We start from the raw sequence: 23,961 nt of genomic DNA, 5'->3' as shown, positions 1-23,961 counted from the left end.
ACAGGAAAGAATTTATAGTCGAAATTATACACAAATTAAGAATAACATCAGAAAATTAAATAAATTCTAATATTAAAAATATGCTATATGAACATTTTTCAATGGAAAGAACAGAATTAATTTGGGAAATTCTGATTCAAGTCTGTTATATTACCCTGTACCAAGTTAAAAATATGACAGTTATCCATTCGTTTAATGTGTTTAGGCTTTTGATTTTGCCTTTTGATTAGGGACTTTCCGTTTTGAATTTTCCTCGGAGTTCAGTATTTTTGTGTTTACTGTTTACCCTGATTGGTTTTTGCTTAGTCGAATTATGACTATTGAACAGCGGAATAGTACGTTTGCCTTTATCTACTACAGTAAGTATCAGAGTAGAAATACGTCAAAACAATGTAACATATAACTGTGAATATTATAAAAGGTTCCTTATTCTACAAATGTTTGCGTTGTTTCGCGAAGTGTAGCGTAATAACGAACAAAAATATATCTAGAGAGAGAAAGAGAAAATTAAAGTTTTGCTCTTTTCCAACATGCATTGTGAATTTCTGGGTGAGAGTCTAGATATTAGGCAGAATTGACTTGTATTATATCCTAAATTGTCAGAAACTGATATGATGTTAAAATGGCTGACACATGTGTTTGCAAAGTTTCCTGTTAAAACGGTTCAGATTGTGGCAGTCGAAAACTAACTTGTTATGTTTACAAGCTCATTTGTGATCCTCATTATCATTCAACGATTTGCAATACATATTTTGTTTTACATATTGATTATGCAATTTTTGTTTTATTAAAAGATTAAATGACACTCAATGTTAGCAAACATGATTGTTATGATAGATTTTAACACTTTAAAACCAATCACATAACAGTTACAAATGTATTTTAAAGATTGACAATTTGAGTTTTCACATAAAGTTTATTTCTCAATAGGTAAAAATGATATCAACAAAACTTAACGAACACATAGTAGATTATTGAATTTTGACACTATTTTAAAGGAATTTTGTATTTTTTACCATAAAAAAATATCTATTTCCTCATGCTGTCACAACCAATATGGACCCTTGAAAAATTCAAAAATTATTCAAATGAAAGCCATTCGTTGTTTCAGAAAAAATCTGCAAATACATATACTGATGATTTCAAAGCATTGATATTGCATGACATATGGTTTATGTTACACTATATAAGGTGACTCTTTTTGTAAATTTTTTTACAAGAAATAGATACATTGTATTGGTAAAGCCTGAGTATTTTAGAATAACAAACGATTAATTCTAGAAATCAGATTTTTAAGATGAACAATGGTACGAGAACAGTTTGCTGATGAAAACATTGTGATTTTAATTAAGGTTGAAATGTAACGGTCTGATAAATATGGAAGACTATATAAAAAAGGAAATGAATGATAGAGATTATCCAGTCTTTTCATTTGGTTTTATACTATGGAGAAGATGAAACCAGTCATTTGGATGATGTTTTTTCGTTACCAGCGAACACTTCAATACAGATTGCATTTCTTGGCAGGATTCATCGGAGAGTTAACTGGACATCTAAATGCTTGTGAAAACTCTCTCACGTGTGACATTGCACTGTTTGTACTGAAATAAACAAAATTTGTAAGGGTTCCGCGGACCTCAGTGTCTCGCCTATTTTTGCTGTAATGCGCAGGCTCAACAATAATGAGGAAAAAAATCAATAAAAATATTCCTCTTGTTACTATTTTATGATTGTAAGAATTTTATCTAAATCTATTTGAAAGTAAATTACAGAAAAAACGGAGTAATCTTTTTACAAACTTTACTTCTGGATACAATCTTATGATAATAAATAAGCTTCTGTCCAAGTTTGGTACAAACCCAGGATAGTTAAAGAAAGTTATTAAATTTTTTAAAAATTTAACCACAGAGTGAATGTAATGGTTCCCCGCAGAAAAACTAAGTCCATTTAAAAGTAAAATATGGAAAAAATGGATTTAATTTATTTACAAAATTTACTTCTGGATACTATCTTATGATCATAAAAAAGCTTCTGTCCAAGTTTGGTACAAACCCAGGATAGTTTAAGAAAGTTATTAAAATTTTTAAAACTTTAACCACAGAGTGAATGTAATGTTTCCCCACAGAAAATTCTAAGTCCATTTGTAAGTAAAATACGGAAAAAATGGAATTTAATTTTTACAAAATTTACTTCTGGATATTATCTTATGATCATAAACAAGCTTTTTCCAAGTTTGGTACAAACCCAGGATAGTTGGAGAAAGTTATTAAAATTCTAAAAACTTTAACCACAGAGTGAATGTTTTGTTTCCCCGCAGAAAAAACTAAGTCCATTTATAGTAAAATATGGAAAAAATGGAATTTTATTTTTTTCAAATTTACTTCTGGATACTATCTTATGACCATAAACAAGCTTCTGTCCAAGTTTGGTACAAACCCAGGATAGTTGGAGAAAGTTATTAAAAATCTAAAAACTTTAACCACAGAGTGAATGTTTTGTTTCCCCGCAGAAAAAACTAAGTCCATTTATAGTAAAATATTGAAAAAATGGAATTTTATTTTTACAAAATTTACTTCTGGATACTATCTTATGACCATAAACAAGCTTCTGTCAAAGTTTGGTAGAAATCCAGTATAGTTTAAGAAAGTTATTAAAATTTCAAAAACTTTAACCACAGAGTGAATATTTGTTGACGCCGCCGACGACACCGACGACGACGGAATGTAGGATCGCTTAGTCTCGCTTTTTCGACTAAAGTCGAAGGCTCGACAAAATTGAGTTTAAAAACAAGATATAGATATGTACATATTAACCTGAAACGCCATTTATGTACTTAAATAATTAACTAGTTGTATATACTCATGATAAGTTTTACTTTCTTGTACGCCAGACGCGGGGAGATATCCGTATTTTAAATTTCATGAGTTCAGACGAAAAGGCGGAATGTGATTGAAATCTTTGATATTTTCTTACCAAACAAATAAAATAAAAGACCCAAATTGAAAGGCAAACTACAAAAACGGGACGACATAGAAACTGACAAAATCAAACGTTAAAAATCAACAGAACAAGCAAAAGAGAACTGACACAAGTGATGACTAGGTGCAGACATTGTTTCGTAGAAAATGGTGGAAGAACCTGGTTTGATTGCTTACTTAACCCTCTATCTTAATAACAGTTGTTTAAAGTTCTGTTGTAATGATAAAATTGGTTGAGAAATCGAAACATACTTTGTTTCAGTGTAACTTGGATGGAAAGTTGTCTAATTTGCGCTCATACCACATCTTCTTATCTACATATGTCAGGGCGAGTTTAGATATTCCACATGATATAGTCAGTATCAAAAACGAAACTACCTATTATTCTGCTAATTAGTAGTTATGACGTCACAAATTTTACTGATTATGTCCTGAGTGTGCAATTACGACTGAATGTTGAATCGTAAAACGGTTGATGTATGTATAGCAATAGACGCTTACCTCGTCGACACATATGATCTCGCTCTTTTTAAGATTCCCGGAGTATGTATTTGTTTCTTTAATCATACATAAGACATTGACAAAATACTGTTATCTAAATCATACATAATACATTGACAAAATACTGTTATCTAAATAAGTGCACTATACAGAGACACGCTAAAGACTCATTCGATAACACAATGAATACATACGCTATATCTTCAGATACACTTCCCCGGATAGCTCTACTGTATGCATATCTGTCATTTCTATTAAAGCATTCACTCTGCAAAGTAAAAGGTTAAAAACAATTACTAAAGACAGTAGGCTTATTATTTTGTAGGAGCATTTCGTCTACGAATGAATCACTAAGGAGTGACGCTCGTAAAACCTTTTTTAGCTCACCTGGCCCGAAGGGCCAAGTGAGCTTTCCTCATCACTTGGCGTCCGGCGTCCGGCGTCATCCTGCGTCCGTCGTCGTCAACAAACCAAGATGGCCGCCATGGCTAAAAATAGAACATAGGGGTAAAATGCAGTTTTTGGCTTATAACTCAAAAACCAAAGCATTTAGAGCAAATCTGACATGGGAGTTAAATTGTTTATCAAGTCTAGATCTATCTGCCTAGAAATTTTCAGATGAATCAGACAACCCCTTGTTGGGTTGCTGCCCCTGGATTGGTAATTTTAAGGAAATTTTGCTGTTTTTGGTTTTTTTCTTGAATATTATTAGAGATAGATATAAACTGTAAACAGCCATTATGTTCAGCAAAGTAAGATCTACAAATATGTCAACATGACCGAAATGGTCAGTTCACCCCTTTAGGAGTTATTGCCCTTTATAGTCAATTTTTAACCATTTTTCGTAAATCTTAGTAGTCTTTTACAAAAATCTTCTCCTCTGAAACTACTGGGGCAAATTAATCCAAAATTGGCCATAATAATCTTTGGGGTATCTAGTTAAAAAAATGTGTCCGGTGACCCGGTCATCAAATCAAGATGGCTGATACAGCTAAAAATAGAACATAGGGGGAAAATGAAGACTTTTAGGCTTATAACTCAAAAACCAAAGCATTTAGAGCAAATCTGATAGAGGTAACAGTGTTAATCAGGTCAATATATATCTGCCCTGAAATATTCAGATGAATTTGACAACTGGTTGTTGGGTTGCTGCCCCTGAATTGGTAATTTTAAGGAAATTTTGCTGTGTTTGGTTATTATCTTAAATATTATTTTAGATAGAGATAAACTGTAAACAGCAATAATGTTCAGCAGAGTAAGATCTAAAAATAGGTCAACAAAACCGAAATGGTCAGTTGACACCTTTAGGAGTTATTGCCCTTTATAGTCAATTTTTAACCATTTTTCGTAAATATTAGAAGTCTTTTACAAACATCTTCTCCTCTGAAACTACTGGGCAAAATTAATTCAAACATGGCCACAATCATCTTTGGGGTAGTTAAAAAAATGTGTCTGGTGACCCGGCTTTCAAATCGAAGATGGCTGCCACGGCTAGAAATAGAACATAGGGGTAAAATGCAGTTTTTAGCATATAACTCAAAAGAGCATTTAGAGCAAATCTTTCAGGGGTCAAATTGTTTATCAGGTCAAGATCTCTCTGCCCTGAAATTTTCAGATGAATCAGACAAACTGTAGTTGGGTTGCTGCCTCTGAATTAGTAATTTTAAGGAAATTTTACTGTTTTTGGTTATCATCTTGAATATTATTATTGATAGAGATAAACTGTAAACAGCAAAAATGTTCAGCAAAGTAAGATTTACAAATAAGTCAAATGACCGAAATGGTCAGTTGACCCCTTTAGGAGTTATTGCTCTTTATAGTCAATTTTTAACCATTTTTCGTAAATCACTGTCACATCACTATCACCAAAACACAATTTTTGTCATGAATCCATCTACTTCCTTTGTTTAATATTCACATACATGATATAGACCAAGGTGAGCGACACAGGCTCTTTAGAGCCTCTAGTTTTTAGGTATTTCTATTTCTCAAGTATGAATGGCATGTGTCAATATCACACTACGCATAATACCAAACATTCAGTCGCCCTCTTCGTACAATACTCAACATCATACAAATGTCTATTCCGTTTGTCAAATTCTTAATTGATCTGATCTCTCTAGAAAAGTTGTAAAAGAGAGTAGACCCAATTTCCCCTGAATTCATTTCATACCAGGGCCATTCTCAGGAAGTCTTTTTGATATTTGCCCTTATTCTGAATGTCACAGCCAAGTATGTTGAATTCTAAACAAATCATTAGATCATTAACATATGAAGAATATCCATAACCGCAATTCTGATAATTTTGACAATATCTTGCATTTATCCTAAAAAATACAAAAAAGAAAAGTTTAAATCTTCGAATCAGTAATTCGGGTCCAGTTAGAAGGAACATGCAAGAAACATTTACATATTTTGAACAAAACAGTCCCTACACATAGCAGTATTTTTTGACAACAGTAAAGTGTTTGGATTATCAGTGGACTTCTTCACAAAGAGACAGATAGAAGGAAGAAATGTAACATGACCCGGATACCTTATTCTGACTCCGAGTGACCAGTATTTGCTCTTACTCTTGAATGTCGCGTGTTTGGCTAAAAATCAGCAAATACCAATTACAGTCTTTTGGTAACACTATGTAAGAGAAAGAAACATATCACAAGCCCAGTAGTCAACACTATTTGTACTGACATGAATTGTCATTGATATGGTTAAATTTATAAATTTACTGTTTACAAATTTTTGATTTTTTTTTTTAAACTAAGGCTTTTCTTCCTCAGGCATAGATTACCTTAGCTGTATTTGGCAAAACTTTTAGGAATTTTGGTTCTCAATGCTCTTCAACTTCGTACTTTATTTGGCCTTTTTAACTTTTTCGGATTCGAGCGTCACTGATGAGTCTTTTGTAGACGAAACGAGTGTCTGGCGTATATACTAAATTTAGTCCTGGTATCTATAATGAGTTTATTTATACCTGTGCATATGACACAAAGAACATTTGTTCATTCGATAGACCTGTTCCTGGAGATAGTTTCTCAATCCTGTTGGCCGCCGTCCATTTCTGATAAGTCTATAAAAAAAGTCGATTTTTATAAGATTAAATAACACGAATCCCACAAAAACTAGGGGTGATCTCAGGTTCTCCGGAAGGGTAAGCAGATCCTGCTCCACATGCGGCACCCGTCGTGTTGCTAATGTGATAACAAATCCGGTAAACAGTCTAATTCGGTAGGTCGCATTCATGAAAGGAAAGGGGATTGTAGTTACGACGTAAGGAACATATCCGATATCATTTGTGAAACGGTTATTCTATAACGGTCAACAAACTCGTGATGGCGTCCGTTAAATGTACGAAGGGATGATTTCAACTTGACCATTTGGAATTGTTGGTTTAATAGCTTCCTTGTGAGCAACAATCCTGTATCATGAAAATCATGATAAGAAAAGCAAGCACGAGAATGTCGTATCAATTGGGAGACATATACCCCGTATGTAGGTGCTGCTGGAATGTTGCTACTTATAAATGGAAAGTTCACAATTGGAAAGCTGAAATCATCTCTTTTGTCGTAAAGTTTTGTTTTTCAACCGACCATCATTGTCAATTTCTAGATGTAAGCCAAGATATAGCGGAAGGTAGAGTTTAAGGATATCGCTAACTTCTTGCATTCTTCCTAAGAAATTTCTGCATAAAGTCAGCCTCATAATAATAAAGAAACAAGTCGGCAAGTAGAGGGGCACAATTTTTTCCCATTGGAATGCCGACAGTCTGTTGAAAAACACGTCATCCGAACGTTACAAATATGGTGTCAATCAAGAAATCAAGCATATTGATAATATCAGTTTCAGAGAATTTTTTGTTTGAATCAGGGTGATCCTTACAAAATAGGATTTATCCCTCTCTAAGACAAGATACTTGTATCTACGTTGGCCATTCTTTTTAAAGAAGCAAAGTAATACCAACTCTTTCAATTTGTCTTTTAGTTTGGAATGTGGAATACTTGTGTAAAGAGTAGAAAAGTCAAATGTTTTCATACTGTTACAAGATGAACGAGAGTTAGATTGTATGTTCTCTAAAAGATCTTTGGAATTTTTAAGTATCCACATCGGATTCATGCCACCTCTGGAATAGGCAGTTTCACAATAACTTTGAAGCCCGTCTTTGATTGCTGATAACATAGATGTTAATAATTTAGAAAGAGGTTTTGTGGAGCACTTGGAAGACCCAGCAATATACCGTTGTTTGTAAGGTCGCTTTTGTAGTTTAGGTATCCATAACAGTGATGGAAGATCCAGTTCTTCATCTTTGGTTGAAATTCCAAAAGAACATAGAACAAACCTATGATTATCCAGGATTTCCTCTTTCGTAAGTGTCGTGAGGGTATATGTTGAGTTTGCAAGTGAATTGTCAATACCTAATTCGTTTATCAAGCAGGTAATGTAATGAGTTTTACACACAAAAACGATGTTGTTTTGGGGCTTTATCTGTGGGGACAACAACATATTTGTCATGGAGGTAGGATAAGTGTTTTGCAACATTTGCGTTTTTAAAGATTGACGTAGCATGAACATTGATAGACCCATTCAGTTTCTTAATTCTGATTTGTATCAACGAACCTCACTGCCTTAATCCATTCGGAAAGAGTGTTTACGTCTACCTTCTCGCGCTTAGCCCATTGCCTGACATAATCCTCAACTGAATCCATAAAAAATTTAAGGTTGTATTTCCAATGGATGGATTTAGGCTCACGATATCTCGGACCTTTCGATAACACATTTCGTAGAGAAGTGTTATTAACAATGTTGAGGTCACCGGTCATACCGTGGCCAGCCGGATTATATGTGAACTAGCACAAGTGCAATCAGGAGGTTTAGACTTGAAGTCGTCAATATCAATATCCTTGAACCCGTGTTTGTAAATGAAAATTTTAGTTGCAATTGGTTTGGTATAGGTATAAGAAATGATTAGCACAGACTGGTCTTTGAAATAAGGAGGTATTTTCGATTGAACTAATTTATGATGAAGGATATTGCCTATGTTGACGTAATCGAGACCTTTGTCATGTTTGTTGGCAAAGGAAAAATTAAGGAAATATCTTTTTATCTTTTTCGTCTTTTCCAATGCGGACTAGTTTGAAAAGTCTGTGACTTGCAATATCCGAGAGATGTACAATTTTTTTTTTATACAATTGTGAATTGATAAAAGGGTTGAGAAAGATTGCGAATGTTTTTGTTAAATTACGTTAACATTGATAATCACAGGAAAAAAGACAGATTTTTTTCGGTGCCAATACCCTTCCTTACTATTCAGTATACGGGAATTATTTCCAATTAATTGAATCATTACACAGTTGTCACTGCAGGCCCTTTCAGCGTGTCTTCAATAATACAATTTTGGGGTTGGTCGGTATACTAGTGTCGGTTGTTTGATTGATAAATTGTTTGCATCAAAGAGCATTTTCTCCACATATTGGTTAGTTTGATCATGGAAGTAATATTAAATATAACTTCCATGGTTTGATTGATTTTGATGGTTGTGAGTGTGTTAGTTTGTTTGGTTATTGGTATATATTAAGCATATCATCAAGTTTGACGAATTTCATGTTCATTCATCTATGCTAATTTTGGTCGGTTGGTTGGTTGGTTGATTAAATGCTTTATTGTCAGCATTGGTAATTACTTTGATTTGCTTTTAAAACATAACTAGATATATTTTGCCGACAGTTATGTTATAGATAATGCATATTTTAAGGTTTTTCTTGTCGTAGAACACACCGAGGGGTGTCAGGATTGATCAAATGAAAGACCGACCGGAGGGAGGTCTTTCTTTGAACAATCCTGACACCCTGAGGTGTGATCTACGACAAGAAAAACCTTAAAATATGCATTATCTGACTTATATACCGTAAAAAAATATTAATTTTATAAAGATTTGTAAAATTTAGTATCCTTTTTAACCGACAACACTAAAGTGGGATATTCCTTTCTAATGCGTTCAGGTTTTAATACGCCCTGCGGCTCATCTAAAATGTGAAATAAAACTCACTGAATAATTGAGATATAAACCTTTTAAAAATTGTTATCCATACACAATAAAAAATATTACTGTAACTGCATGAAGTAAGACACAAATGTATTGTTGCCATCCGATAACGGTGTATGACAAATACAAGACACATTGTAAGTTATTTATTGTATCACTTAGCTTATGGAAAAGGGGGAGGGGTATGTTGTTTTTTTTCGTTTTGTTATGTTATTTCTATCGCGGAAAAGTTGTTATTTATTAAATCATTTTACTTGAATGGAATGAAAAATTCAGAAAGATTGTCTTTCGAATAGCAATACATTTTGTTAAAAGATAATCAGGATAAAATTATATACCCTCCACACCCGACCCTTTCGTGAGTTACGTTAATGTTATTCAATAGAATATAAGATTATTTTATTAGTTGATCATTTGATAAAAGGTATACATAAATTTTAAAAAGTTACGAACTGACAAGAAGACGAATATAAATACATGTAGGTGACAGTATGATTTCCTATTCATTGTGTATCGTTCTGAACATGCATGAAATATTGACCACTGGACGTTAAGCAATCAACCTATTCAGTTTGACTCAATAAGATTTTCAAAATCTTACACACGAATATGTTAAATCTGGATTTATTTTATGAAAGTCTACATTAAAATTCATCTGACCTATATGATAATGTTTCTTTATTATAGCGATAAATCAACAAAATTTCACGTTATTTGTTTCTAAAATTAAATTGCGGGTCTACAATGACGGTTTCTTTTACATCTGTCTTCGGTTGAACTTTTGAAAATAAATCTCCAAATCGGCAACAAAAAACTATTAGACGAATAAAATTTTAAAGTAAATCATAGATTGCATGTTTATCAAGGAAAATAATGACCTTACACAGGTCATTATGTTATGCCTTGGAGCATATACCATTGAAACATGGTATCGTCCGGGTTGATTCTGAAAAAGAATAACCTGACGTTCTGAAAGAAAATAACTCCATATAGGTATATCATGGAAGTTATATGAACCTACCCATGGTTGATTTAATTATTTTTGTGCAAAGAAATATAATAGGAAGAGTGAAAAACAACAGCTGGTTAATTCTTGATTTCAGTTCTCTGTTGAATGGACACGAAGTTTCAGAGGAGACAGGAACTGAAAGAACAAGTTGCGAAAATAAGGAATATGATGGACAATCATCTCTGACTGATTTTTGTCTGGGAGTTGAAAGAATGGAATTGTGAGTAAGGGGACTGAGTGGATGGAAGTGAAAATAAGACACATCCTTTTATACACATCGTTAAAAGATCAACCAGTTGAGAATAAGGCAAATAAATGCTTTTGTTAATTGACAACAGTAAATCATGTTCTAAGTATTATATATACAAATGTATAGTTTCGATTTGGAGATGTAAATGGTACACATATTTTTTAAGATACTCAAATAGAAGGTTACCAGACCAAAGAAAGCCATATCATAAAACATTTGTCAAGTATAATTCTGAACCATTGCTTGGAGAATGCCACGTTCATTTAATGTTTGGACAGTAATTGTAAGGTATTTTCTACTAGTCCGATTACTAGCAATCTCAGTAAGCTATTTCGATTGTTGTTGCTTCGATTCATTCCTATGAGAAAGCAGCTAATAGGATCAAAATTTATTTGTTTTTACCTTCAACAGGTCTTGATTATGGTCTATGTATTGTGAGATTTAAAACGTAAACGGTGGTTGTAAATTTTGAATGATATATGGGATCAGCAGTTCATAGAAATATTTTTTTTAATAAAAAAACAGCAATTACATATTTTTTCTTGCCGTATTTTTCCTTTTTCGAATATTAACCCTTCCAAATTACTACTTCTTTCACATAGCGAACTACGTTCCAAATTCATTCACCATGGCCGTTTTTGATTATTTTTTTTTTTGGGGGGGGGGGGTAAATTGCGTATAACGCAATTGTCCGAATCCGAAAAATTTTGTTATACGAAAATTTAATTAATGTAACAAGTTACACATATTTTTGTCGTTTTCTCTAAGCTCTTTTTTAAAAGACTTTATATATTGAATTTTGATAACCTTTTCCTGCTTAAACGATATTTTAACAAGGTTGAATAAAACATATTTTAAAAGCGCATTTTACAGTTGCCGTCAACTTTGTGCACGCCGTCTAACGCTTCGACGATTCGGCTGCAATGTTGCTTTTCAAAATTGTTACATGGGGACTTTCTTATAACTTACACAGTTAAAATAGTAATTAGTTTTCAGTTTGAAAAGTTTATATTTGTTAGACATGTAGGAGGGGTTTCATGTGAAAGACTAATCTCATCCCCCCCCCACCCGTGCTCATCTATACCTTTAACCAAATCTTTTGTATGACGCAATTCATATTTTTATTATATGAAAGCGACTTCTTTATTGTTTTTTTTTAAGTATTTGTTTCGTCATCAGTGCAATGCTTATAATTCATGCACCACTTCATTTTTTATGCATTTCATGTAGGAATTTAGTAGTGGGCGGACTTTCTAAAATTTGGGAAGTTTAGATAAAGTGTGTTTAAGATCTGCGTTGCCACAACAATATCATTAAATGGTAGGAATCGTATAATTTGTTCTTATTTTGTGAGTCAGTGTGAATGAAAATCATGAAATAATGGGAATTTCGCAAGTTTCTAATTGTCAGTATGAATGTAAATCATGAAATAGTAGGAATTTCACAAGTTTCTAATTGTGAGTATACATACCAGTTTCTTATTGCTAGGATGAATGTATATCATGAAATGGTAGGAACGGAACAATTTTTAGTGTGAGTATGAATGTTTATTGAGACATTGCAGGAATTGCACAACTGTCTTATTATGAGTATGAATGTATATATTGGAATAATAGCAATCGTACAGGTTTCTTGTTGTGTATATAAGAAAAGAAGATTTGCCAATGATACAACATCCAAGTAATAATTCATAAAGGAAAACAATTATAGGTTAAGGTACGACCTCCAACACCGAGCTTTGGTCTTTGTTAAATTTGCACTTTTCACAAAATTGTGCAGAATTTATCTTTGTTTCAAATAAGATAAATACTTGATATAAGTAGATGTTTATCCAGCCCAGTACTGCAGACAAAATTTCACATACATTTTCATAGAATATGAGAGAATAACCATCACTGGAAGTTAACGAATCAAATTGTGTAAAGAATTTATCTTTGATTGTTTCAAATAAAAAAATACTTGATACGAGTAAAGTTTTATCCTGTCCAGTGCTACAGACAAAATTTCACGTAAATTTTATATAGAATATGAGAGAATATAAACCATCACTGGAAGTTAACGAATCAAATTGTGTGCAGAATTTATCTTCAATTGTTTCAAATAAAGAAATACTTGATACGAGTAAAGTTTTATCCTGTCAAGTGCTACAGACAAAATTTCACATAAATTTTATATAGAATATGAGAGAATAACCATCACTGGAAGTTAATTTATCAAATTGTGTGAAGAATTTATCTTCAATTGTTTCAAATAAAGAAATACTTGATACGAGTCAAGTTTTATCCTGTCAAGTGCTACAGACAAAATTGTACATAAATTTTCATGATATATGAGAGTATAACCATCACTGGAAGTTAACGAACCAAATATTTTAAATAATAATTTTACGTGTACTGTACATTTATTTTTATTCCTTTTTGTTTATTTCAGCCAGTTTTAACTTTAAATAAAAGCAGATAAATATATGCCATCGTCCATTCTTCATAATTAAAATCATCAGTCCAATATCTTGAAATGATTTAGTTATATCAGCACAAATATTATACAAACTATATGCAGATACATTAAGCATCAAACTATATGCAGATACATTAAGCATACAAGTAAACGAATATTTTGGTCTATTTGGATTGGTGTCTCATTGAAGTGTACAATGTAATACATTGTAATAAATATGGAGAAATAACTTTAATTATCATGAAAGGTCTTTTGAATAATAAGAATATTGTGTATACTGTTACATGGAAATCATTCATGTTTGTTCATTTAGTATTATATGATACTTCCATGGTTATATCAATCTATTTATAACAATTTCAGGCTCATAATCCAATGCACTAGTTATAGCAATTGTTGATCTTATTGATGCTTGGTTTTTGTTACATTTATAAGCATGTGATATTTAGACTTAGCAGGCATATTTTTCCTTGATGTTTACTTCTAGCCGTATATCAGACTGGACAAACTATACTTTGGAATTCAACTGGTTATTAATTTGCTTACACACTGACTTCATGTATTCTAAAAAAACATACATCTGAGTTTTTTCATACATACATATATATTTCGAGCATTGGTGTTTCAAATATTTTCTTCTGCATTTTAAATTTAGTTTGACCGAGTTAACTAGTTTTTGTTGGTTTTCCTGGACGGCGGGTCCGACAGAGAAACATATATCTAGAACACACATGATCATAAGATTATATCTGATTTTCATGTACATAAATTATGAAATTATGAATGATATTTTGTTTGATAATTAAAAATTAGGTTGTGTTATATGAAAAAAAATTGTAGTATTGTATTGATATGCCCTGAAAATAGTTAAGTAGGATTTTGAAACTTATATTTTCTTACCTTTCCGTACCTGAAGGGACATAGATTGTATCTCACGTGATCTTATAATTTTTACATGCAAAATTAATTACAAAAAAACAATAGTAAGACATATGTATTATGTCTATCTGTGAAAACATTTAATTAAAACATTTATTTCTCATCTATGTTTGTAGTACACACATGTACAACTAAAGGTATGTTAATTAATTTTACAATGTTTACAATTTTTCTTAAAAAGAACTTACTTTATGTTTAAAACGGTTAAGTTTAAGAAACTTGTATTTTTATCAATTTAAAAAAAAATATGTTGTTTTGACCTTTTTAAAACTCTTGACAATATTTTTTATCTAAGTGATCAGGCTGAAGCTTACTCACCTCTGCTCTTAAACGTCCGATTAGGCCAACCATGGACTTCAATCAAATTAGTTATTGCTTCTTGTGTGTCTACCTCTCATATGGACATATGCAGTATGTATTCAGTATTCAGGGAAGGGTGACAGTTCTAATGGCGAACGTAGTTACAGAACAAATCTGGATATACTGTCCGTCCTAAATATGCATGATATATATACCAGAATCAGTTAAAAAAATGTATCATCAAGTTAAATATTCTGATGTACATTCACCAAGAAACATGAGACGATGGCACCCGCACTTTACAATTCAATAGATATGATTAATTTTGAACAGCATCGTTATCATAGGTTTATTACTATTGTCTATTTTTTTTTGAAGAGGGTCGCAATTTATTAACCGAAAATGTCGACGCATCGGACACAAGTTTGATAGTTTTCTTTTTTAAATATATTTACTTCTAAATTTATATTCTGCGCACGTTTAAATTCGTCTTAAATTTGCAATCCCTTATTTATCTCCAATTGACAATTCAGGTATACAGTCAAAAAGGTCTATTTGTTATGTTGAAAATTGTCTTTCATTTCTTAATAATCGTATGTTACATGTACTTGTATGTTCAATAAAATAACATGCAAACGTGCATAGTTTAAAAGCAAGCAAGAAATAGACAAATTTAATGACAAATGTGTTAAATTATGGTTAACATGCGTGATTTACTCGATAGAAAGATATAATTCATGTTTATATATTTTTATAAACATGTACCAGGTGCGTCGTTACTTTAGGTCAGTCACCGAATCATGTCTCTGAATAACAAAACTAGATATGTTTATATTCTTTGACAACTAAAAGTAGTTATCTATATAATACCAGTATCTTTAACAATATTGTCATTTGGAGAATTGGGCAATTTAATTGCAATTCTTTGATTGTTTCTGTTGAATTTTTTCTCCATTTGAATAAACTCGGAACTATTTAGATAGAGATCGATGAATTGTATTATACCTGTATATAGTTGAAGTCTGTATGATGCATTTTAAAACTCAAAGATACCAGATATAACTTATTTTGTATACGCTAGACACCATATAAGACTCACAAGCAGAGCTCGAATCAAAACAGTTGGAAGAAATCAAATATGATAATGAAAAGCATTGCAAACAAGATTTTTTTTGTGTGCCAAATACGACAGCGTCCATCTATGCCTTCGGGTTTCTTGTTTGTCGAATTTTTCAAATTTCATTAACCTTCAAGAGTACAGGAAATAACATATTTGTTGATATTGCATGTCAAAAAAGATATGACGACGACTGGGCTGTTTCACCTTCGGGAGCGAAACGTACCCAAACAGTGATATTTTCTCGGTGTTGAATGAATGAATGAATGAATTCTTTATTTGCAAAGCAGTAGTTACATGCTATAGCAACACAAACATATTTACATTGTGACACACAATAAACAACAGAGAACAATTTCATAAGATAGTACAATAGAAAAATTATCAACTTATCAAATGTGATCTAATCTGCCAGGCAGATTTCAAATAATTACATAATTTTCCAACTAAAGATCTAGATTTGGTTTGATACAAATACATAAGTTTTGTCACATTTGGCCATGAACAGTAATAATTTGGTAAAAACTGCAGTCGTTCATGCCTATACGCAGGACACACTAGAGTAAAATGGTACTCATCTTCAACACTTTTCATATTACAGCAAGTACATAATCTGTTTTCTCTTAGTATATTTGTATAACGGCCTATCTCAACATTTAACTTCATAGTACCACTACGTAGCTTTGTGAAAAAATGTGAATTATAGTTATAATCTACGTAATCTTCAAAACAAAAATCTAATTTTAAAATTCTGTACATAGTAAGTTTCTCACAATCCTGCATAGATGCAGACCAGCTTTGAATATATTGATCTTTTAATCTAGTTTTTATTACATCTAATGATATATTCATACCAGACTGCTGGTACCATACAAAGTTTAAACCAATACTAAACAATAAGTCACGAACATTAGAAACCCAATTAGTTTTACCAGTATTTGCATCTCTGAGTAACAATATATAGATATCATACACAATAAGTGGTTTATGAGTTACAATTTTTAACCAGTATTTTAAAACTTTTTGTTTTCTTATTACATACATTGGCAAACGCCCTAGTTCGCCATATAAAATACATTTGGCGTACTTTTACCCAGTTTCAAAATAGATCGACAAAAACGGTTATGAATAATTTCAACATCATTTCCACGATGGAAACCCCAAATTTCCGAGGCATAATTTATCACAGACGCAACCATACTATCGAACAAATCACATTTCTTTTTTTTCGTCAAGTATAAACCATTTGTAGAATTATTCAGAGCTGCCAAAGATCGTGAACCTTGTAAGGCTAATCTCTTCTGTGTTTTTAAAAATTTTCCGTTACATTGTATCAGCATACCAAGATATATATACGAATCGACAATTTCTAGTTCTTCGTTGTTATAGAAAAAAATTTCAGTTACGGGTTGCCAGCCATTTTTGAATACAACAACTTTCGTTTTGTTAATATTCACTTCTATATTCCATTTATTACAATAAATAAGTAGTTTATCAAGTAGTTCCTGTAGAATTTCAGGAGATTTCCCAAATAATATAGTATCGTCTGCAAATAGTATTAAGTATATCAGAACTTCATTAATGTTAACTATGTCAGCTGAAGGACTGATGTTCATGTCTTCAATCAAGTCATTTATAAAAAATAAAAACAGTAAAGGTGATAAGGGCTCCCCTTGTTTTACACCAAGAAAATTTTCGAATGAGTCGGACAGTAAATCGGCAGTTTTGACACGCATTTTTACAGATGAATATACTGATCTAACCATAGTTACAAATTTTGAGCTAACACCACTCCGTAATAGTTTATAAATGAGAATCCTCCTGCTAATTTTGTCGAACGCTTTACAGAAATCCACAAACGAACAATAAAGTTTTTGTTTATTTTGAAGTGTATGCGAAATTATTCCAAATAAAATAAATATAGCGTCTACAGTTGACTTGCCGGGTCTAAATCCAAATTGGTTATCGATTAATATGTCTTCTTCATCGGACCAACTGAGTAAACGATTTGTCAAAATAGTAGTATAAAGTTTCGATAAAACACTGATCAATACAATCGGACGATAATTATTAGGATCGGATAGATCACCACTCTTTGGGACAGCAACTACTAGACATTCTGACCATGAATCTGGGTATATTCCCGAACTATAAATGTAATTAAACAGAGTCTTTAATATTGGCGCAAATACGTCAGGACATGCAGAAAACATTTCACTTATTAGTCCATCGTTACCTGAACTTTTACCGGACTTCATTTTTTTTATTGATGCTACTACTTCGTCTTCAGTTATATCAGAGTCTAATTGTGTAACATTTATATCGCCAAATACCGTATTGTCTATGAGATTACGAACTTCTTCACATATATCCTCCGAATTGTCTCCTAGTATTGACTCAAAATGTTTCATCATGGTTTCGTTATCAATTTTACACTTGTTGTTCACTTTTCGTTTTAACGACGACCAGAACTTTCGCGGTTCGGTACTAGCTAAGTCGCAAAGTTCGATACCTTTTTGACGTTTGTATTTAAATTGTGCTTTTCGTTTCATTTTATTATAGTTGTTTCTTGAAATAACGTATGCCTTTCGGTTGACGTCTGACGGGTGATGTTGGAAAAAGTTTCTAGCTACATGAAAATCTTTACGTGCAATCGCACAATTGTTATCAAACCACTCGTTGTTAGGCCTAACTTTGATTTCATCTTGGTGTATTAACACAGATCTACCAAAAACTTTATTAGCACTATCAAATAAGATGTTTGTAATTTCCTTAACAGCATGATTTAAGTTATTTTCATTGGTAATGTTACTCACTATAGACAATAAATTATTTTGTTCTTGTAGTATAATATCTATATATTCTTTAGATCTTTTTATATCCCACTTTATGTAATTGCGAATCTTTGGAAACGATAACTCCGGTCTGAAATTTCGAAATTCAAGTTCAAATAATAATGGAGCGTGATCAGAAAATTCGTTGAAATTCAGCACATCAAAATTCTTAATAAGTTTATAATCGCTAGGTGAAACAAGTAGGTAGTCGTTGACACTCCTGCCATTCATTGTACAAAATGTAAATTTTCCAACACAATTTCCGATTCTTCCATTAGCAATAGTAAGTTCTGTATTATAACATAACTGTAAAAGTTTTCGACCAAATGCGTTAACGGTTTTGTCTACGGAGTGCCTTTTCGGAATAATCGGGGTTTCCACGTGGTCTACACTTTCTAAATACAGATCTAAGTTATCATTTGATAAAACATCATCAATTTCACCAATACGACTATTTAGGTCGCCACACACTAAAAATGAACCCTTTTCTTTATACTCTAAACAAATACGTTCTATAATATCATAAAAATCAACATCACATTTGTTATAAAAGTTTGATTTTTCATGTGGAATATAAGAAAAACATATGTAGATGTCATTTGCAGTATTAAAAAATTCATGATTTAGTTTAATTACAACAATACCACATTCTATCTCTCTATCTATAGAAATACCATCTGATAACTTTGTTTTACAAAAAATAGCTAATCCACCTTCACTTCGAGTACCAATTTTAACATTTCTATTCAAACATATAAGTTTCACAAAACCTTCTATTTCTATAATATTTTTCTCTTGTAACCAAGTTTCACATAAAAACAAAATTTCGTAAGTATTTACAAAATTCAAAAAACCATTGTCTTCATAACAAGAATTTAAACCATGTACATTCCAACTTAAACATTTTAAATTGCTCAATTGTTCCCTGTGATGCCCCTATGGGACATACTCTTTACCACCCACAAAAATTTTGTCCTTCACAAAATATGCCTTGATATCCCTAGAGCGCAGTTCCTTCAGTAATGGTAATTTTTCTTTTCTACGTTTTTGTATTTCTAACGGTAATTGTTCAGAAATTCCAAAAGGTGAATCTTTCAAATTCTTTGAACTTTTCTTTACAAGATCCCGCATCTCAAAATTTGCAAACTTTACCAGGATTGGTCTCTTTTTTTCAGCTTTTTTTCCTAATCTGAACGAATCAAGTATTGTAATTTTATCTGCAGGGTTTTCAATTTTTAAGTATTTACTACAAAATTCAAAAACCACATCCGCACACAGGTCTGTTTCATTTTCCGGAATATTGTAAAATATAAGATTATTTCTCATAGAACTCATATGGACATCAGTTAACTCATTTTGTAACCTGTCATTTTCCTTTTTTACTTGGTCTATTGTTTTGCTTAACTTTTCATCATTCACATGGTTGTTTTTTAACTTCTTTGCTAATTTGTCAACTTCAGTTTTAATATTTGATATAGAGGTTTTTTGCGTTTCAAATTCGTTACTGATATACTGTGTACTGGACTCGATCTGGCAAAAACGGTCGTCTAATGCCTTTGTTGTGTTTTCTAATTTTGTCACTTTTGAATTCAAATGGTCTAACTTATTTTCAAATCTATCTATTCTACTAAATAGTTCGTCTACCCATGGTGGTCTTTGTTGCATGGTGGAAAACATTTGGGGCGAGACGTGTTGCATAGGCATAGCAATCATTCCAGTATTTGGCGTTGAACACATCTGCTGACTTTGACTATGGCTTGGAAACATATTATTTGGATTAGGGCAGTAAAAGTTTGTGTCTTGTGAAAAACTAGACTGATTCATATTGTTCATAATATTTTCTTGTAATACACTTTTTAAATCGCCGTTATCCAAGTGAGTACTGGTTAACTGTTTGTTTACATTTGTAATGTCACCTGTTTTATCGTCTTCCTTAGTACATTTTGATTGAGGTTTACTTTTTTTTTGTTTCGCCTTCTTTTTCTTTGGTTTCTTTCCATCGGGATCATTTGTAGCACTATTGTCACTTGTGTTACTAACGTTGTTTCTTTTCTTCCCCTTATTGGGCATATTTCACATATAAAATCATATTTTAGTCCCTCGACTAAAAACCTCGACTGTCCATTACATGTCACGTGTTATTAAAACAATCGGATACCAGATACCATTATTTGTTACATAAGACGCTCGATCCATAGGATGCGCTGAAAGTATTATTGTTATTGGACTCGTTGGGTGTTTGATTAATGAGGTCTACCCCGCATCTTCTATAATTCTTGTATACATAATGGTAGCAAATAAAAATGTTCACAAAACAATTTGCCTTAAATTGACGAGCCTAGTGTTGAAAATGTTTGCCATTACACATTGAAAAAAAACATTATAGTTTCCGCTAGTATTTATCTGGGAACATCAGTTGAAATGTATATAGCAGGGAAGACCGAAAGAAGTAATGTATCTTTTATATCATGAAGCTAGTTACCAATATAATAATAACCAATTGGGTTTTTTTTTCAGATAAATTCAACAATGGAAGTAAAACTAAAAGCCCAAGACTTGATATCAACGCAAAGAAGATGGTACTCATCTGAAACACTTGAAAGCGTATATTATAAGGTACCTGTCAAGAGACGTTCGAAAATCGAAAAGATCAAGGACAACTGCTTTTGCTCTAGAACACGCGTTTGGAAAGTGTTGACAACACTGCTACCTATAATTAAATTCATTAAGAAATACAAAACGTCAAACATCCTCGGTGATTTCCTTAGCGGTCTTACAGCAACATTTTTACACCTTCCACAGGGGCTTGGGTTCGGAATATTAGCGGGACTCCAACCAATCAATGGCGTGTACACAACTTTCTTTCCTGTTTTGATATATATGTTTTTTGGGACGTCTCCACACGTTTCTTTCGGATCTAATGCAGTCATGGCTCTTTTGACACATACTGTTGTCCAACGCGAGGCTGATCGCTATTTAGGCAGCAACACATTGCATTTAATATCCACGATTAATCATACAAATGAGTCTACGGGAAACAATTCTACTCGTTATTTACAAAACGACTTGGAGGACATCAAAGTTGGAGCCGCCATGACAGCGTCCTTACTAACAGGGTTCATTTTAGCCGGACTTGGTATTTGTCGTCTTGGATTTCTGACAAGATACATGTCCGTTAGTTTTATCGGCGGTTTTACAACGGCATCAGCAATTCATATTGCTTCAAGCCAAGTTCCTAAAATGCTTGGAATCGCCGTGTCACCACACTCTGGAGCAGGAAAGTTAGTAAAGATGTACATTGAGCTTTTCTCAAATATAAAATTAACCGTTATTTCTGAACTTTTAGTTGCAGTAATTACAATTATTATATTACTCATTGTAAAAATTCTGATTAACGAAAAATATAAAGATCGCATGAAAATACCAATTCCCATTGATTTTATCGTTGTAATAATAGGGACTATCGTTTCATATTTTGGAAAATTTGAAGAAAAATTCGATGTAAAAATTGTAGGAGATATTCCTTCAGGATTTCCCATGCCTAAAGTTCCGGCATTACACACTGCATCTACAATGATAATGGACTGTTTTGTGATGGCAATTTTATCTCTCGCGATGACAATATCATTAGCAAAACTAACTGCCAAAAAACATGGAATATCCATTGATAATAATCAGGAATTGATTGCATATGGCATTAGTAACATAGGGTCATCGTTTTTCTCTTGTTTCCCACAAGCAACAGCAGCCCCTAGAACAATGGTTCTAAGCAATTTGGGCGCGAAATCAACATTGAATGCCATACCAACTGGAATTATTATATTGCTTATTATTTTGTGGATAGGAACTCTTTTCGAATCACTGCCTGTTGCAATCTTGGCAGCTATGATAATTGTGGCTATGAAGAACCTATTGATGCAGTTTGGAGATATACCAAGGCTTTGGCGAATAAATAAGTTTGATTGTATAATTTGGCTGATTACTTGTTCTGTATCGGTACTGGTAGATTTGGAATATGGACTCATGGCTGGCATAGGCTTCTCAATATTATCCATAGTGATTCAAAATCAAATGGCATCCGGCAAAGTTATTGGTTATTCTGACCGAGAAGACATATTTGTAGATTCGAAAAACCGTGTTCACGTCATCGAAATCAGTTCTATCAAAATCTTCCAATATCAAGCACCACTGCATTTTGCGAATGCAGAAAATTTTAGAAAAATATTATATAGTCAAGTTGCAGACGCCATTCATCTTAAGAAAACAAAAGAAAAATATGAACTCGTTAAAGTTGAAAATCAGGATGTATCTGAGAAAGGGAAGAAACTTGATGAAATCGTCCGTCACATTATTCTTGACTTTCAAATGATCAGTAATGTTGATTTATCTGGAATAAACATTCTTACTCAGATCATGAAGGAGTACAAAGCCGTTGATATAGAGATATACATTGTAAAGTGTTCTTCAAAAATCACAGAAACACTAAGAGCAGCTGACTTCTTTGAAAACTTTCCAAAAGAGAATTTGCTTTATGATTTGGCAGATGCAGTTTATGTTATTAACTCAAATAAAGCTACCGATAACAATGAAAATACCACAACGAAATCAGATTTGAGTGAAAACACGAAGCTTTGAACAATGCGAAATGTCCAAATTCCAATTACATAGACACACAACTATACACAACTTATAGTGCATTCCCATGATACGTTTCCATATTTGTTTACTTTGATTACTATTTCTTAAAAGTGGGAATAAAATTTGTTGACAAGAAATAAATAAAAATCTGAAGCGGCCGATTTCAGGTCTTCAAAAACAAACTGATTATGTCGGTTCTGTGCGGAAATTCAGCGTTTCTTCGAAAACACAAATGTTTGAAATACTTTATGAACGTGAACCAGGTTGTAGGGGGAACATTGCAGAATGTTGATTCTTCTTGTTATACTAAATGGAAAATAATTCAGATTTTAATTCAGCGTTTCAGAGCACTGATCTTAATATCGGGATTTCGTAAAGTGAAAAAAAAACGGAAAATCCGAAACAACACTTGGTGTGTTCAACTGTCCAAAAAATAGTCGAATTTACGGAGTACCTCACATTTTAAGTAGAGGACGAGGACTATCTCATTAAAACTTGACCCCCTTTAATCTTACGAATAAGAAACATGTCTGGCTTTCGTAAACATCGATTTTAGATAGTACATTGAAAATAAACTCATCATAGATACCAGGACTAAGTTTTATATATGAAAGTACTGCCACTCAAAACATGCAATATGATTATCAACATTCTGTTCATTATTGTCGAGCCTTTCGACTTTAGTCGAAAAAGCGAAACTAAGCGATCCTACATTCCGTCGTCGGCGTCGTCGTCGGCGGCGTCCACAAATATTCACTCTGTGGTTAAAGTTTTTGAAATTTTAATAACTTTCTTAAACTATACTGGATTTCTACCAAACTTGGACAGAAGCTTGTTTATGATCATAAGATAGTAAACAGAAGTAAATTTTGTAAAAATAAAATTCCATTTTTTTCGT

The 23,961-nt window shown here is 32.5% G+C and overlaps 3 protein-coding genes across 3 annotated transcripts in view; 1 reads left to right on the top strand and 2 right to left on the bottom strand.

Annotated features, from left to right (window-relative positions):
* Positions 1–14,165, bottom strand: part of LOC134685166 (uncharacterized) — a 70,567-nt gene extending 56,402 nt beyond the window's left edge. Inside the window, exon 1 of the mRNA XM_063544644.1 lies at positions 14,136–14,165. The gene's annotated coding sequence lies outside the window, so the exon portion shown is untranslated. The remainder of the gene's footprint in view (positions 1–14,135) is intronic.
* Positions 905–14,645, bottom strand: LOC134685168 (endothelin-converting enzyme 1-like). Its single transcript, XM_063544645.1, has 4 exons — positions 14,493–14,645; positions 6,454–6,549; positions 3,674–3,747; positions 905–1,601 (listed from the first exon to the last, which is right to left on the bottom strand). The coding sequence occupies exons 1-4, from the start codon at positions 14,523–14,525 to the stop codon at positions 1,502–1,504; spliced, it is 303 nt and encodes a 100-aa protein (XP_063400715.1). The 5' UTR covers positions 14,526–14,645; the 3' UTR covers positions 905–1,501.
* LOC134685165 (sulfate transporter-like) lies at positions 14,278–23,917 on the top strand. The gene is made up of 2 exons (XM_063544643.1): positions 14,278–14,311; positions 20,943–23,917. Exon 2 carries the CDS (start codon positions 20,955–20,957, stop codon positions 23,058–23,060), a length of 2,106 nt encoding a protein of 701 aa, XP_063400713.1. The 5' UTR covers positions 14,278–14,311; positions 20,943–20,954; the 3' UTR covers positions 23,061–23,917.
* The last annotated feature ends 44 nt before the right edge of the window (positions 23,918–23,961 follow it).

Source organism: Mytilus trossulus, chromosome 9, assembly GCF_036588685.1.
Source record: "Mytilus trossulus isolate FHL-02 chromosome 9, PNRI_Mtr1.1.1.hap1, whole genome shotgun sequence".
Classification (NCBI taxonomy): Eukaryota; Metazoa; Mollusca; class Bivalvia; order Mytilida; family Mytilidae; genus Mytilus; species Mytilus trossulus.
Note: the sequence above shows the minus strand (reverse complement) of the source record. Positions and strands in the feature narration are given on the sequence as shown.

Bases quoted from the DNA above. Each gene is read 5' to 3' on its own strand.
- LOC134685168 (XM_063544645.1), bottom strand. From the start codon at position 14,525: ATGGTTGGCCTAATCGGACGTTTAAGAGCAGAG. The intron at 6,550-14,492 runs GTGAGTAAGCTT...CTTTTTTTATAG, and splicing joins TCGGACGTTTAAGAGCAGAG to ACTTATCAGAAATGGACGGC. The intron at 1,602-3,673 runs GTATGTATTCAT...TGTTTATTTCAG, and splicing joins AGTGTATCTGAAGATATAGC to TACAAACAGTGCAATGTCAC.
- LOC134685165 (XM_063544643.1), top strand. From the start codon at position 20,955: ATGGAAGTAAAACTAAAAGCCCAAGACTTGATATCAACGCAAAGAAGA.